This window comes from Cnephaeus nilssonii, assembly GCF_951640355.1.
Source record: "Cnephaeus nilssonii genome assembly, chromosome: 2".
Taxonomy (NCBI): Eukaryota; Metazoa; Chordata; class Mammalia; order Chiroptera; family Vespertilionidae; genus Cnephaeus; species Cnephaeus nilssonii.
Genome location: NC_137073.1, coordinates 37702517 through 37719940, shown reverse-complemented (window position 1 = coordinate 37719940; position 17424 = coordinate 37702517). Strand labels below are relative to the sequence as shown.

Genomic DNA, 17424 nt, shown 5'->3' with positions numbered 1-17424 from the left:
TCTTGTTGAATTTTTTATTCATGTTAGTAATGATGATGTTACCCACTGTGCCTCAAATAAAGAACTCTTTCTCCTCTAGGCTTTCATAGAAAAGTGTATGTGCAACTTTCCATGTAAGCCATTTTGTTTGGGTTGAAGTTAAAGGGGTGATGTCACTTTGGTAACTCCCTATGGAATATTGCTGTTAGCTGACTAAGACTGTCAAGGTAGTGCCCAAGTAACTTAACGCACGTGTTTCATTTGTGGGAAGAAACCAAAAGAGTTTAGATTGGCAACTTCTGATAAATATACTTGGAGTGATATGTGCTAATTCTGCCTCAACTGTCAGCTTTGGGCTGCTGGTCGGCTGCCCCTTTGGACATCCTATCAGTCTTCGCAGCTGGTCTCACTTTCTTGATGTGACCTTTTCATTCATGAGCTACATGGGGGCTTCTAAACCTCAAGCCTGAAAACCCCACTGCTAGCGTGGCATATGACCAGGACAACCTTTCCGATGATTTAAAAAAGCATAAATGGTTCATATTTCTATTTTAGATTTTATTTCTTAATACACAGACAAAAAATTTCTAAGCTACTCAATGCTCTGCATCCAAACATAAATGCACCATGAAAGCGGATTCCTAAGAGCAAAGGCCTTTTACTATCAACTGATTACAAGTAATTGCCTATTTTATATGGAGAGAGAGGAAGGAAGGTAGAGAGAGAATGAGAGAGAGACACACACATCCTGCTGGAAGTCATTTTTGTTTAGCATCCATAGGAAAGCATGCAAGTTAAGACAGGCTTTGGTTCTCAAAGCCATTAGCTCCATTAAAAAAGTTTATAACATACAATAAAAGGTTATATGTCAAGTATACCTCAATGAAAGAAAGAAGACCAAATGAAAAGGCTGGAAGAGAGTGCGTGTAGGGAAAAGGAAAGGAGGGGAAGAAAATGGAAAACATAATCCATTCTCTCACTCCTATGTTTATTCAACAAGCATTTATTAAGAGAATACTCTCTATTAGGTGTTGAGGCATTGTGAAAAGTTCCTGAAAACTAGATTATAAGAACGTGGTTGGAGAGTAGGAGTTATAATGAGGAATTGAATTTGACCCAATTTAGTTTTGGGTCCCAAGGTATCACAAGGAGATGACAAAAAAGGTTTCCATTATTGTCCCTGTGTTAAGAAAAATTTATAAGTTTGCTCTTGGGGGGAAGAGTATGGGGAACTGGGAGGAGGAAGGGTTAGGGTTAGGGTAATGTTGAAGTACCTCTGTTTCTCCTGTATGATTTCTTGACCTGTTTTATGAGCCCAAAGCCTAATGGAAGGGCCCTAAAGAGTGATCTAGAAGATCAACTTAGCTCTGTGAGCCGGAGTAGGATTACTGACCACTCAGCAGATGCTTCCTCACCAATCTGGGAGGAGGCCTGGGCATCACACAGGCCTGGGATGAGGCTGAGGTCATCCTAACTGAAGAGTATGAAGTATGAGGGTCTTTATTCCCCAACTGGGCACCAAGCAACAGTGGGAACAAGGCTCCAGAATGCTAGTGATGGGGTGACCTAAGCTGCTTACACAGACATCAATCATAACAGAAGTATGAATGAGACACCTTTTAGAAATAAATGGATACAAAGAGAGGATAAATATTCCTCTGGAAAATCAAAATGACTCTGGCTCCATAGTTTGCTCTAAGCTGAGCAAACTAGTGGGAACAGTGGGCCCTACTCTGAAGGAGACATCTAGTTACAAAATGGCACAGTGTATGTGTCTGGAACAACATGCAACTATATAGGTCAATTATAACTTTTTTAAAAATATATTTTTATTGGTTTCAGAAGGAATGGGGAGAGAGATAGATAAACATCAATGATGAGAGAGAATCATTGATCGGCTGCCTCCTGCATGCCCCACAATGGGGATCGAGCCGGAAACCTGGGCATGTGCTCTCACTGTGACCTCCTGGTTCATAGGTTGATGAATTATAACGTTTAATATTAAATGAAAAAAGTAAGTTCTATAACAGCATTAAATCTTTTTTTTTTTGTCAAGTTTTAAAAACTGAGATAGTATAATAGTAGTAGTAGTAGTAGTAATAATAAATGGAGTGTCTATAGGTGTAATAAAAGTACCTAAAAAAAGGCAAGAAATGTTGAATCCTAGATACAAATGATAGTTATGTGGGAGAGGGGGAGGCATCATGGGTAGTGTAGGTAATTATCATAGTCCTACATTTTGTTTTTGGTGGTTTCATAGGTGCTTATTTTATTATTTAAAACTAGAGGCCCAGTGCACAAAACTCGTGCACGGGGGGGGGGGGGGTGTCCCTCAGCCCAGCCTGCACCCTCTCCAATCTGGGACCCCTTGAGGGATGTCCGACTGCCCGTTTAGGCCCGATCCCACGATCGTACCTAAATGGGCAGTTGGACATCCCTCTCACAATCCGGGACTGCTGGCTCCCAACTACTCACCTGCCTGCCTTCCTGATTGCCCCTAACTGCTTCTGCCTGCCAGCCTGATCACCCCCTAACCACTCCCCTGCCAGCCTGATTGATGCCAAACTGCTCCCCTGCCAGCCTGTTTGCCCCTAACTGCCCTCCCCTGCAGGCCTGGTCACACCTAACTCCCCTCCCCTGAAGGCCTGGTCCCCCCTCAACTGCTCTCCACTGCAGGCCTGGGTCCCCCCCAACTGTGCTTCCCTGCAGGCCTGGTTACCCCCAACTTCCCTCCTCTGCCGGCCTGGTCACTCCTAACTGCCCTCCCCTGCAGGCTTGATCACCCCAACTGCCCTCCCTTGCAGGCCTGGTCCCTCCCAACTGCCCTCCACTGCTGGCCTGATCTCCCACAACTTCCCTCCCTTGCAGGCCTGGACCCTCCCAACTGCCCTCCCCTGCTGGCCATCTTGTGTTCACATGGGGGCAGCCATCTTGTGTGTTGGAGTGATGGTCAATCTGCATATTACTCTTTTATCAGATAGGATAGAGGCCTGGTGCATGGGTGGGGGCCAGCTGGTTTGCCCTGAAGGGTGTCCCAGATCAGGGTGGGGGTTCCCTTGGGACGTGGGGCAGCCTGGGTGAGGGGCCTGTGGTGGTTTATAGGCTGGCCACGCCCCACAGCAACCCAAGTGGAGGCCCAGGTATCTGGGATTTATTTATCTTCTACAATTGAAACTTTGTAGCCTGGAGCAGAGCCAAGCCTTCTGCTTGCTCCATGACGGCAGCCATTTCTGTTGGGATTTATTTATCTTCTATAATTGTAGCCTGGAGTGGAGGCCTGGGCTGGCCAGGGTGTGCAGAAAGCTTGGCTTCCTCCATCACCGGGGAAACCCAAGCCTCCCTCCTGCTCTCTCTGTGGCTGCAGCCATCTTGGTTGGGTTAATTTGAATACTCACTCTTGATTGGCTGGTGGGCATGGCTTGTGGGTGTAACTGAGTGATGGTTAATTTGCATATCACTCTTTTATTAGCTAGGATAATTAACTAAATAAAAGCAGGCTATCAGTGGAATAATGAGATTGTTACGAAACAAATCCTATTATTAATATAATTCTGTGCAACACAGAAAAAGAGCTACATATTATATACATAAATGCATATGTATATAGAGAAAGAGTGAGAGTGAGCAAGAGAGAGAGATGAATTGCTGAAATAAAGAAATGCAAACACCATAAAGTAGAAAAAGATTGACCTGTTTTCTACTTAGAAAGTCCTAACCCACCCAACTGAAAGGAGCAACTGTGTTTTGACTGCTCCATCAGTTCTACCTTCACTGGTAGAACTGCAGCTTCTTTGCAGTTGATGACGAGGATTTTATCAGCTTTTGTTAAAACATATAATGAAGGATATAATTTTCCTTCACAATAGACTTTCACATACACCCCTTTAAATAATGCTTGTGTTTTTGTCAAAAGCAAATTATAATCAGTTTCATTGTAGTTATCATCTCTGGCCCACCTCTCCCTCACTGTCTATTTTACTCCTTCTTCAAGTCACTGCACATATTTTAATGAGATTTTTTTCCCTTGACAATTAATGACAGTACCATTAAAGTGAAACACATTTCATTTGATGCTTCTAAGCATTTAATGATTTATAAAAGTAATAGTTTTAAGAGTAAATGAAATTCTGCTCAAGTTCCAGATTTTCATTCCACATGTGAGAAGCATTAGCTGTGCATATATTGTCTACTTGGCAGCACGCAATGTGCCCTGGACACAGTGTCCTGGGGGTAAAGGTTGCAATGCCCCATCACAAAGGCTCTACTAGAGTTGTACTCACTGTTCTAGGCCATCAGGAGGGAGACAAGAATTCTGCTACAGGAATTTGTTGAGAGCTTAACAAGTAGCAAATAAATGGGTCTTTTCCTTCCTCTTTGGTTTTTGAGTAAGTAATACATTTACAAGATTCAAAGTAAAAAACTTATATTAGAGCACTCAAGAAGTCTTTTCTCCAAGCCAGTCAATTTCTATCCCCAGAATAGCAATAGGCACAGATTTTCTATTATACTTCTATGGACATTCTATGCATAATAAGCATTCACACGCACTTTATCTTTTTAAAGTGAAAATGTTTTACAACTTGCTTTTGTCACATAATAAAATATCATAAACATGTTTATATCAATATATAAAGTCAATAACGTATTTTAAGGATGAATAGCTTCCACTGTGTACTATATGCTTCACAATTTAACCAGTTTACTCTCATGTTATGTTACCATATTTTGCTATTACAAAAAAAGACAGGAGGAATAAGCTTGTAAGTCCATCATTTCGTGATTTAGAATAGGATAAATTATTAGAATTAAAATTATGAAATAAATGTTATGTAAATTTTGATAGATAGTTCTAAATTGCCCTCTACCAAAGTAGTACCAATTTTACACTTATCAGGAATTTACGAGTGTCTATTCCCCAAAACCCTCACAACAGTTTTTCCATTAGAATTTTTGTTTTATCCAAGTTTATAGGTAAAAAATGTTATCTCATAATTTTATTTTGCACTTTCTTATTTTATTGGGTATTTTCTTATTGATTTGCATAATGTTTTATGTATTAGAAACATGTCTTTATTTGTGCTATTAGTTGCAACTGTTTTCCGAGTTTATCATTTGTACTTTATTCTTACTTGTGGTGTCCTTTTTTTCTTTTTATTGCATTGCAATTTATTTTATTTAATGTAGCTGAAATTACCAATCTATACCTCTAGAGCTTTCAGGTGAAGTAACATATAAAAAATACTTTCTCAGATCTAAGGCTGTATAAAAATTCCCATGATTATTTTAATATCACTATGCATCTTTTGTTGATATTTACATCTCTAATTCAGTTAGAATCTATCTTGGTATGAGATGTGATGACACCAAACTAATTTTTTCCTCAAAAGATACCCAGTCATCTCAATATCATTCACTGTATATTGTACCACTTCCCCCATTGGTTTAAATGTTATATATTTGGGTAATTACACTAGAATTTCTATTGTGTTCCATTGGGCTGTTTGTTTACAGGCTAGTACAATAGTAACTTAAATAGTTTAACTTTCTGACATGTTTTATATCTAGAAGAGATAATTATCTACTTTTCTTCTAAATATTTTTCCCTTTCTTGTCTTTTCATAGAAGTAATAGAGTATACTTGGCTATTCTAAAACTATTCCTTTAGACCTCTACTATTGAATCCTTTCTATAAAAAAGATAGAACTACTTCAGTTCTACTTATTCCTACTCTTAATCTCCTAGACCTTCAATTCCAATGCTAAAGTCATAGTAAATGAATTACTTAAGACATTTTAATGAATAGAAAATACAACACAAATCCATTGACTAAGTATCTAATACATCAGCAATGAGAGGCAGTAGAACATACATTGAAGTTTAAGTTTTTCAAGAATTAGTCCTTGTGGGCTATCCTCCAAAAAGGTTCCTTGGAAACCAGCTACATCTGAGTGCTTAAATTGGTCAATCTGCACCCACACGACAAGGCTTGGACCCCTGAACCCTGATGACATAAAGGAAAGGTCCCCCCACTCATGAAAGGTGATTTAATGAAACAGAAATGGAGGTCAAGGTTCCATATTTTTTCAGACTTTATCATATTTGAGAAGAGAGGCAGTGCTTTTTTCAGTCATACAAATTCCACTGCCAGTGAGTGCCAGGACCACTCAACTGGCTGTAATTCTGGCCTTGCTGGATCGCAAGGCATACTACATAATACAATAAGCAAAGAGAGAATTGTGCTCATATTGCTGCTGCTGTCTTCATGAATTTCCCTATGAAATGTACTCTGTGGGCTGGGATGTGTGCTGCCAGGTTATCCGCCCTTGTTTGCTCAACAGTCATAAGAGTGGAAGCTCTAGAGTGAATCTAGCAGGTTGGAATCCTGGCTCTGTGGATTCCCACCTTTACAACCTCGAGAAAGTTACTTAGCCTCTCTGTGTCTCAGTTTCTTCATCTTTAAACTGGGTTCATAATAGTAACCAACCTCACAGCCCTGTGTGATGATTAAATAAGAAAATCCATGCAAAGTAACTTAACTATTGTCTAGAATATATTAAATGTTCCATAAACATTAGCTCTTGCAAAGATGTTATTTTGGTATGCATAATCTGCTGGCAGAATCAGATAAGAAAAATAATTAAAATACAATGTAAAAAGTGCCATGAAGGAGGAACAGCTTAATCATTATGGGAGCAGAAAGTAGGTTTGGGTTTTTAGCAGCCTGGCTTTCTTATTTAAGAAAGAGGAAATTTATGTTTTAACTACAGTGTTCTAAATGTCTTTTTAAAAGAACTTAAAAGATGATAGTTTTGTGGTTTTTAAATTGATTACCTAAAAAGTTTTATCTCTTTCCAATATTTACAATCCCCTTACTTAAATCTCAATTTTAATATATAGTTTTCTTTTTGAGAAATAGTCAATGAATTTATTTAGCATTTATTTTCAAGTTAAAAAATATATAAAGTTAATACACTTTTGGTACTATGAGTAAAAGCAAGTACTTCTCAGTTTAGAACAGAAGTTTATTTTTCATGGTTTATCAAAGCGGAGTTGGAACAGCAGCTATAGCTACTATGCCAACAAGTTTTGTAAGTTTCATGAGCATAAATAAATTTATTTGTTGTCACAGATTTCAAACAACTAAATGCTGTGGTAATGGAACAAAGCTGAAGACTCTTCAGAATAAATTGTAAACAACTATTTGGCCTATAAAGAGGCATTGAAGGGAAACTTTCCAATACAGTGATGCTATTTTCCTGCCTTCCATTTAAGCCAGGAAAGAATAACTAGCTCCAGGAATGTTAAAGAAGGTATAGTCTGGAAGGGGGGATCATGCAAGGACATCTGGCAATGTGTGCTTTATCCAAGTGGACTAAAATTCAAAATAGCATTTATTATAAAAAAGAAAAATTCTGGAAAGTCTTCTGACATACCGTTTCATATTATATTAATGGGTTCTGCTTGCCTTCTTCATTTAAATTAAACAAATACTTAGATGAATGAATCTTTGAATAAAGTAAGTAACCGAAACAACCTTCTCTTTGGATATGAAGACATAGTTTGCTGCACCAAAGAATCATTTTGCCGACTGTGTGACAGAAATAGCAAAAGCTTTTGTAGCCAATCTGGCCCAGAAGAAATAAGACAGGACTTCAGAAAGCATAAAGAAGTTTTATTAAATCTGGGACCCTAACTGAGTAAGAAGGAAAATAACTGATTCTCTTCTTTGTGTGTGTGTGTGTGTGTGTGTGTGCGTGCACACGCATGCGCACGCACACACACACATACACACATGCACGTGCACACACAGATTCCTTTTTTCTTTGGGCTCAGAGTTACATCTTGGACAGTAGTCTATATCTGAACATGCATGAGAAGAATCCCATATGAGAATCCACCCAACCAATGATATAAAACAAAACAAGTCTCAATGATAGATACTGAGTCATATGCTTCAAACACTGAATTGGGAGATGAATATCATTCCACCTTTTTTATTTTCATTTTAGTATAAACTGTGTATGCTCAAACTTAAATTTCCAGCAGAACAAGCACTTTAGTATAAGATTTTAATTAAGAAGACATCCAAATGAATAAGCAGAAGAATGTTCTTCCTTTTACTAGTAAATAGAGAGCAAAGATGTCTCACCTCAAAAGCATTAGCTGCAGGTGAATGAAGAGGGACAATGACACGAAGGTCTAAAAATGCCAAATTGCATTTAATGTTTACACTCTTCGTCTTTGAATGGCAAACAGAGCAAAATAAATTATGATAAAAATGAAGAAAAATGTCAGATAAAGGAAAAATTCCTATGATGAAGATCATTGGCCTCTTTCCAAATACAATTTTAACTCTGTCCACAAATTTCACCTTCTTTTTGGACATTCAACCCAAGTCAAAGAAATTAACTTATTATGCACACCACTCCCAACTAATCAACACATATTTTTGGAGCCTACAAAACATCATGAACAATTCCAGGAAACAGCATTTTGTTTTTGTCCTTAAGGAACTTAAGTGTCGGAATGAGATGGTCAACAAACAAATAAAAAATATCAATAACACAATTTTTGAAAATTAATAAGCTAATTTTGCAGTTTATTGTTAATGCTACAACAATTTCCTCAATCACTCAGATCCAAAACACTGGAATGACCTTTCCTATTTCTGAACAGACTTAGTAAATTAAAGATAGAAAAAAAATTCTTCAGAGAATTTCATTGCCATATAAACAGAAATATGATATGTGCTGTAATAGAAACAGGAATAGCATCATTTTAAAATAAATTTTCCAAAACTACTATATTTTATATTAACATTTTAATTCACATAAAATAACTAAAATACATTACCTTTGACAGTTTGTCAAAAGTTACTGTTATGGTTGTATTTTTATTTGGAGCAAACACTGAATTTATGTCAACATCTTTACATTGACACTATATAAACTACACATAAACTGACTATAATTTAAAACCTGTCACTGAGTGAAGCAGTAGTTTACAGTCTTTCCAGATACATTATACTACCAATTACATTAAATAATTTTACATAAGGAAATGCCACTTTATCTTTTACATAGAAGAATAATATTACCCAAAGAAAATCGATAATGTTGTCACTTTTAAGACCTATCTAAATAAATGACTTATACAAAAATAAAGACTTCATAAATCCTTTAATTTTCAAATTCTAATTACCACTTCTTCCAATTATGCTATTCCCCTCCAATCCCAAATATTAACTCACATAATTCTTTCTGGGCAGTGGCTAAATGGATTTGGCTGCCTGGGCAGGAAGCAAGGAAAGGGATGGCTGGATTCAGGGCTCTGGGTGGTGCCTCCATTACATCAATAGCCCCCTTTCCTAAAGAACATAGACAAGTGCGAATACAGAGTTGCACTGTCTTTCTCCAAACTCTGTCTTGGCTCTGTATGTTGTTTTGATGAAAAGTGATGTAGAAAAGGCTCATTCTATTTTCAACTATGAAGAAATATACATTGTTTGATGATTAATGGAAATGTCAAAACCATTTAAATCAGTCATTGGCTATGCCTTCTCACCTATAATCATACACAGTCTTTGTTCCTAAATCTACCATCTTGAATCTTGTTTGGATATTATTCCAGAAGTACAAAGTGAAGGGGGTAACAAAAGCTTGAATGATAGAATCAACCCCAAAAATGTCAGGAGAGGAAGTAAAAAAAGTAGTAAGGATGCAGCAGCAGCACCACCAAACTTGTTGTAGATTCCTAACCCTGGTTTAATTCCTGCACTAACACAGATCATTTTCTCCTTTTCCAAATATTTTTCTTAACCTTTCCAATATAGGTAGACTTTGATTATCAACATTGCCTTTAAGAAGCATTAACTAGTTGAACAATCATGCTATCAGTTACAGAGAGAATTTATTTGGTCTTTAAAATAATTAACCACATTTTATTATCTTCTCTTTTGGGTGAGCATGAACTTAAGTTTAATAATGTAAAAATTTGTGAGGATTGTTTTGGAGCTAACTATAAATGAACTGAGGCAAATAGGAAACACAGGATGATATATGTCCCTTGGGCTCAGAGAGCATGTGCACCCACTCCATCTCCTGTCTAGTGAAATAGTTCCTGTTCCTGTTTGCCTTCTTTAATTAAACTCTAGATTTTACCTTTTCCCATTTTTTCTTCTACAGAGAGGGACACAACTTTTTATAACCAAGCAACAAAAAACAAACAGAAATACTGCCTTTTGAAAGGAAAAGAACAAAAGAATTATATACACCAGAAGGTTATTTTAGTTATTGAAGGTAAGGGGGTCTAAATGAACTTGTGACCATTTTTTTTTCACAGGAAGCAATTACATGCTTGATACTTTTAGTCTCTGAAACTCAGAAAATGCTTCCAGTTATAATCATAGTAGGCAATATGGAATAAATTGAAAATACTGAATTTCCGATATACATTTTTCCACCTCAGTTAAGCTAAGATTGGCAAAACCAAATTTTTAGAATAAAATTTTCTAAAGTTTGAGCAGATAAGAATGATTACATCACACACAAAAAATGAGAATAGATATATTGTATTATTTTTAGAAAACTACCTTGGTTGAAATAAATTGATTTAGGTAATATAATAATTGAAAAGATAAATATTATACTTCAATACTAATAGAAACGTAACAATTATTCCAAAATATCCATGTTCATTAAACATCAATACACTTAAAAGCTTCTTGAATTTTATAATGATGAGGCTTTGGGTCACAAATATAAGAAGTTAATTTATTTTATTTGAGGAATGCTGATGGAATTTGTATTTCAATATTATAATCTAAAACTCATATTCTGGAGAATTATTATTTTTTAAAAAATATTTTTGTCCTAGCTGGTTTGGCTTGGTGTATAGAGCGTAAGCCTTCAGACTGAAGGGTCCCAGGTTCGATTCGTCAAGGGCACATGCCCAGGTTGTGGGCCCGATCCTCAATGTGGGCCTGATCCCCAATGGGGGGCATGCAGGAGGCGGCTGTTCAATGATTCTGTCTCATCATTGATGTTTCTATCTCTCTCTCTCCCTCTCCTTCCTCTCTGAAATCAATAAACATGTATTTTAAAAAATATTTTTGAGCATGTATTGGGGGTTGAGGGCAGCAGGGGAGAGGTCAATGGGGGGAAAAGGAGACTTATGTAATATATTAAACAATAAAGAATTTAAATTAAAAAAAGAAAGTAATTTGATTTTTCTCATGATAAAAAGGTGAAAAATATAGCCCAGTTGCTATCCTTAAGAGCTCTCAGTCTAGCTATCTTATGTGGTGGGAAATACTCTTTTTAAAAAAGTAATTGTGAACTATCGATCATAATGCTTTAAACAGTTATCAAATTTGTCTTTGTAATCAAATAACTATGAACTATATAAGAAGTCAATATCATCAGCAGTATTGAAGTGAGACAAAATAAGTATTATCTTTTAAGGTGATTTTTGTATTATTCCTCAGTCATACATTTTCTGACATTACTCATACTTTCAATATTAAAATATGTTTTTTCTATGTGGTTTATGCAACACATTGAGCTTTTATTATTAATAAAATACTTTTTTTGAGTAAGCTATTCTTTCACAGAATACCTGTTTTGGTAATTTCCAAATCCTCCCTGAGTCAATTATGCTTGTTTTTCAGTTTGGTGCGCAGTCAAGCAATAATATTCAATATAAAAATTAGAATATTTATTGTAAAATGTATGACAGAGTATGAACATCATATGAATCATTTTACACATGACACTATATTTCACTTATACTTCTCTTTACCCAATTTTAATGTTTTATATAATTTTGTAAGTAAAATGGTAAAAATTCATTAAGGAAAAATTCTAAGTGGCTGGATTCCATTCTCATTACAAAATAAAAACTGGGATACTACACCAGATGCAAAATGCTCATTGGTTTTTCCCAAATCAAACCCATTAAATATACAAACCAATACAAAACTACTCTTGAAGTATGGTAGCAACCATACTTAGGTAAAAACTGCTGTTTGAATTTTAACCCTGCTATTCTGGCTGCTGCACACACTTACTTGCTTAAACAACAGGGTAGTTACCTCAGCTTCCAGACTGAGACCTGGAAACTCACAAAGATAATTTTCCTGTGCCTGTGGACCAGAAATACAGGAGATTGATTCCCACTGACTCAGTAGCTCCAGGAGTAGAAACTGTAGATAACCTTTAGAGACAACTTGCTTTCGCAAGATAGGGCCACATTCCAACAATGTCCAGCAGGATGTGGCTGGGAACCCCCTGCAGGCTGTTCCCAGCCTTTAGAATTTAGAATTTAGAACAAAGGAAAATTTTTGTGGTTTTGGACCTTTAAAAGGACTGCCTACACCTGAAACGGAGCGGTCATGAGTGTGGACTCCACCCGCGTGTGGTGCTCTCGCGGCCGTCCGGTCTAGTGAAATAGTTCCTGTTCCTGTTTGCCTTCCAATAAATTTCAACCAATAAATCCTTGCCTGCTTTTTTAATAAATCAGCAGCCTCCGGTGGTCTTATTCTGACTCCAGGGTTAGACCCCACAACACTCTAAGGTTATGACGCCACTTTCATATCAAATTAAAGAATTATAATTATTATAAAGTTCTTCAAAATTAAAAATGAAGGTATGTTTTTGGGATTCAGAGTCATCAATTAGATATATAGAGACACTAAAATGTAGGGACACTCACCTTCACACTTCTGAGTAGTTTCACTCTGCTTGTGACCAGCTGGGCATTTGCATTCAAAAGAGCCTACTGTATTGATGCAGTTTCCTCCCTGACATATCCCAGGAATAGCTTGGCACTCATCAACATCTGCAAAAAGAAAGCATTTTAAACATAGATACCACTGATTTTGAGACTATCTTTCTTTTTAATGTATAGTAAAACTTCAGTTTTTCTCAAGAGAATGGTGTGAGGTGAGTCAGGACCCCTTTGTATGTGTGTTTTTAAATGAATTTAAAGGATATGTATATGTTATAGATTTCATTTTGTTTCCTGATTTTTTTGTTTTGAAATTTTATTTTTAAAATCCTTCCATGTTATTATGTGGACAACAAATCTCTTGCTTTGATGTGTTGCAGAATACTTCTGAGTGTGTTCACTCTCCTGGGGATGGGCACTCAGTATGTACACCTCCAACTTCTCACCACCTCAGTAAATAATACAATGAATGGGTTCCTATTATGTCTCTTTATGGAGTTGAGTGAACATGAACTTTAAGAACTCAAATGATTCTTTATCCTTTTGCTGTAGACACAGAACAGAATTACTAAATAACAGGGTATATATACAACCAATTTATAATAATAAAAGCATAATATGCTAATTAGACCGGACACCCTCCCAGACATCCTTCCATCCTTCCAGATGAAGCTGGGGCTGTGAGGGAAGGCCAGGTCCCGGGTGCCAGAGGGAAGCCAGTGCCGGCAGCCAGGGGAAGGAAAGCCTACTCTTGCACAAATTTCGTGCATCGGGCCTCTAGTATGAATAAATAATGCCCAATGGTCAAAAAGCCCAACAGTAGTCTTAATACCACCAGCAATCTACACACCTATGAGTAGTCCACACACCTCTACTGTTCATGAAGATTCTTTTGTTTTCTGTTCCTTGCCATCACATGATATAATTATCCAATATCCTAATTTTCGTTGGCCTAATAATTGTAAAGGGATATTAATGATCAATTAAGTTTTCTTATACCTAAATATTAATTTCTATGTTTGTAATCTTTTAGATTTCCTCATCTGAAAGTTGTCTATTTATCCTCTAAGCATTGCTATATTGAGGTTGTTGTATTGTTTTTGTAAATTTAAAACCTATTCTGTTTTAGACATGGTAATTATCTTCCTGATCCTCTAAGCTATTAATTTTATTCATTTAGGAACAGATGTCCTTAATGTTGACAAAATTAAATTCTAGAAACTATAATAAACATTTTCAGACAAATGAAAGCTGAGAGTCTACAAAAAATGTTAAAGGAAGTTCTTCAGGAAAAACAAAAATGAGATGGAAATTACAGTCTACACAAAAAAAATGAAAGGCACTAGAAATTATAAATATTTTGATAAATATAAAAGACATATTTCTCAGTTTTAAATAATCTTAAAGATAACTGGTTGTTGAAAATAACAGCAACAATAACAATACTGTATTCTGGAAGTTATAAAATACATAGAAGTAAAAATTTCAACCATAATAGCATAGAGGATTGAAGCGGAAAATGGAAGATTACATCAATTATTACATTATAAGTGAAGTGGCATAATATTATTTGAAAACAGACTGTATTAAGTTAAATAAGAAATGAGAAACAAATTACAATATAAACAAAGAAGCAGAGTTAATAATTCAATTTTGGAAACAAAATGAAATACTAAAATATACTCAGAGGTAGGAAAAGAGAAAAAGAAATAAAGAAAAGGAGGGATAAAAATACAAGAAATAGTAAGATGTAGATTTAAACCCAATAATATTGATATTATATGTAATGTAAATGGTGTAAAGAATCGAATTAAAAAGGCTGAGATTATCAAATTTAATTTAAAAAGGCAAGACAGGAAACCCACTTTGACAGAGATAGCTTAAAAAGTAAAAGGGTGACAAAACTATATCATGTTCATTAATGAAAAGAAAGCTGGAATGACTATGTTAATATACAAAGTGTTCATCAGAATAAGAAATAGTACCATGGATAAAGATGTATATTTCAGGATGACAAAGGGCTCAGTTCATTAGAGGACATAATAATGTGAAATGTGTATGCACAAACAACAAACTGTTAAACACTCAGAACAAAAAGTGACAGGACTGAAAAGAAAAAATAGACAAATCCACAATTACAATTGTAAATTTCCACATCAGTCTCTTAGGAACAAATATAGTAAGTGGACTAATAGAATAAGTAGACTAAAAATCAGCAAGGATATATAAGATCTGAACTATACTTTAAACCAACTTGTCCTAATTCACATTTATAGAACAGTCCACTCAACTTAAGAAGAATACACATTTCAAGAGCACACAGATATTTACCAAGATAGACTATATTTTGAGGCCATGTAAAAAGACTCATCTATATATATAAAACCCTAGGCGACCGAATGACCGAATGACCGAATGACCAGTCAACTGGTTGCTATGATGCACATGGACAACCAGGGGCAGACACTCAATGCAGAAGCTGCCCCCTGGTGGTCAGTGCGCTCCCACAGTGGGAGCACCACTCAGCTGACATGGGCACCAGACGCCACAAGGCTCATGGCTGGCAAGCGCTGCTTCAAGCAAGAGCCTCTCCAGCCTCCACAGCACTACTACCAAGTGGTGGTGGCGGAAGGTGCAGTGGGGCCGGGATGAGCGGGAATGGCGTGGTGCCTGGCCGGGGCTTGGGCTTCTCCCAGGTTGCCTGCCGCTTAGCGCACTACATCCCTTGGGGATGTCAGACTGCTGGTTTTGGCCTGAAACTGGGGATTGGGCTGAAACTGGCAGTTCAACATCCCCCGAGGTGTCCCAGATTGCTAGAGGGTGCAGACCAGGCTGAGGGACCTCACTGGGGCCTCTAGTTTAATATAAAAGGATTAAAATCACCCAAACTATGTTCTCTAAACACAGCAGAGTTAAACAAGAAATTAGTAACAGAAAATATCTGGGACATCCACAAATATGTGGAATTCAAACAATATACTTTGAAATGATCCATGGGTCAAAGAAGAAATCACATAAAAAATCAGAACACATTTTTAATTAAATGAAAATGAAAGCACAAGATATCAAAATTTGTGGGATGCAGGTAAAGTGATATGTAGAAATAGATACATAGCATTAAAATGCTTATTTTTGCAAAAATAGAAAGATCTAAAATTGGTGATCTAAGTTTTTATATAAAGTAATTTTAAAAAGAGCAAATTAAACCTAAAGTAAACAAATGCAAAAAATAAAACACCTGTAAAACAACAAAGATAATCAATAACTACAAAACCTGGTTATCTGTAAAGAAGTAAAACTGATAGATCTCTGTCAAGACTGATCAAGATAAAGAAGACAGAGAACAACGAATGATTAGTATCAGGAATAAGAGTGGGTGTATCACTGCAAATTCTGTAGAGATTAAAAAGAAATAGTATTGACAGCTAACTATATGGCATTAAATTCACCCGTTAAGACAAGATGTACAAATTCCTTAAAAATCAGAATATTAAGGCTTACTCGAGAACAAACATGAATAAATCTATGCCTATTAAAGTAATTTAATCCATACTTTAAAATCTTTGCACAAAGAAAATTTCAGACCTATATGGCTTTACTGTTGAACTCTTTCAAACATTTAAGAAGAAACAATAGTGGTTATATACAAATTCTTACAGAAAAGAAGAGAAGAGGGGACATTGCCTTAATCATTTTATTAAGCTAACATCACCCTGACACCAAAGCCAGACAAATATATTACCTGAAAGAAAACAATAGAATAATATATTTTTGGAATAGGCACACAAAAATTCTTAGCAAGTCAACTTTATCCTCTATAATAAAAGCCTAATATGCAAATCAACCGACCGGTTACTATGATGCACACTGACCACCAGGGGACAGACACTCAATGCAGGAGCTGCCCCTAGCCCGCAGGCCCCAGGCCAGCCAAGGTGGGTGCCAGCAGGGACCCCCCAATCACCCTGCTAATCACCCCGCAGAGGGAGGTGACTGGCAGTGATGGCGGGGGTCAGGGCCAGCTGGCAAGAGGGCTGGCACCACCCCCATTCCACCCACTGGTCACCTCCTGGGAGGCAACCAGCGGTGGTGGCAGGGGGCGGGGCCAGTGAGTAGGCGGCGCCAGGCCAGCCAAGGCAGGTGCCAGCGGGAGCCTCTGATGGCCCTGCCAGTTGCCCTGCACATTGGCCCTGATCGCCAGCCAGGCCTAGGGACCCTATCCATTAACAAGTTTTGTGCACTGGGCCGTTAGTTAATATATAAAAATGTTAGTACATCATGACCAAGTGGGGTTATCCCAAGAATTTAAGATTGTTTCAACATTCAAACATCAATCAGTTTAATTCATCATATTAACAGATTAAGGAAGAGAAAACATGATTATCTTGTAGATGTGAAAAAAGCAAGTGACAGAATTCACCACTTATTTATCATTTAAAAAATCTCAGTAAACCAGGAATAAAAGGGAACTTCCTCAACTTGATAAAGAGCATGGGCCAAACAATTACAGCTAACATACTATTGGGGGTTGGGGAAAAATCCTTTTATTTAGAGTTTTTTAATCTATCATTTTATATCTATGTAAATTTACCTTATTTTCTCTCTGTGCAAATGATAATAATCTCTAATTCAGTGTACTGTCATTCATGATAAACACTGCACGAAAAACAAATATAACATATAAGCATATGTAAAATTGCATTATTCAAATTAAAAGGC

General features: G+C 36.7%; 1 protein-coding gene across 1 annotated transcript in view; it reads right to left on the bottom strand.

Annotated features, from left to right (window-relative positions):
- FBN2 (fibrillin 2) overlaps positions 1-17424 on the bottom strand; it is a 261440-nt gene that overhangs the window by 157561 nt on the left and 86455 nt on the right. The window contains exon 7 of the mRNA XM_079793608.1: positions 12691-12816. Within this exon, the coding sequence (XP_079649734.1) occupies positions 12691-12816 (126 nt within the window). The remainder of the gene's footprint in view (positions 1-12690; positions 12817-17424) is intronic.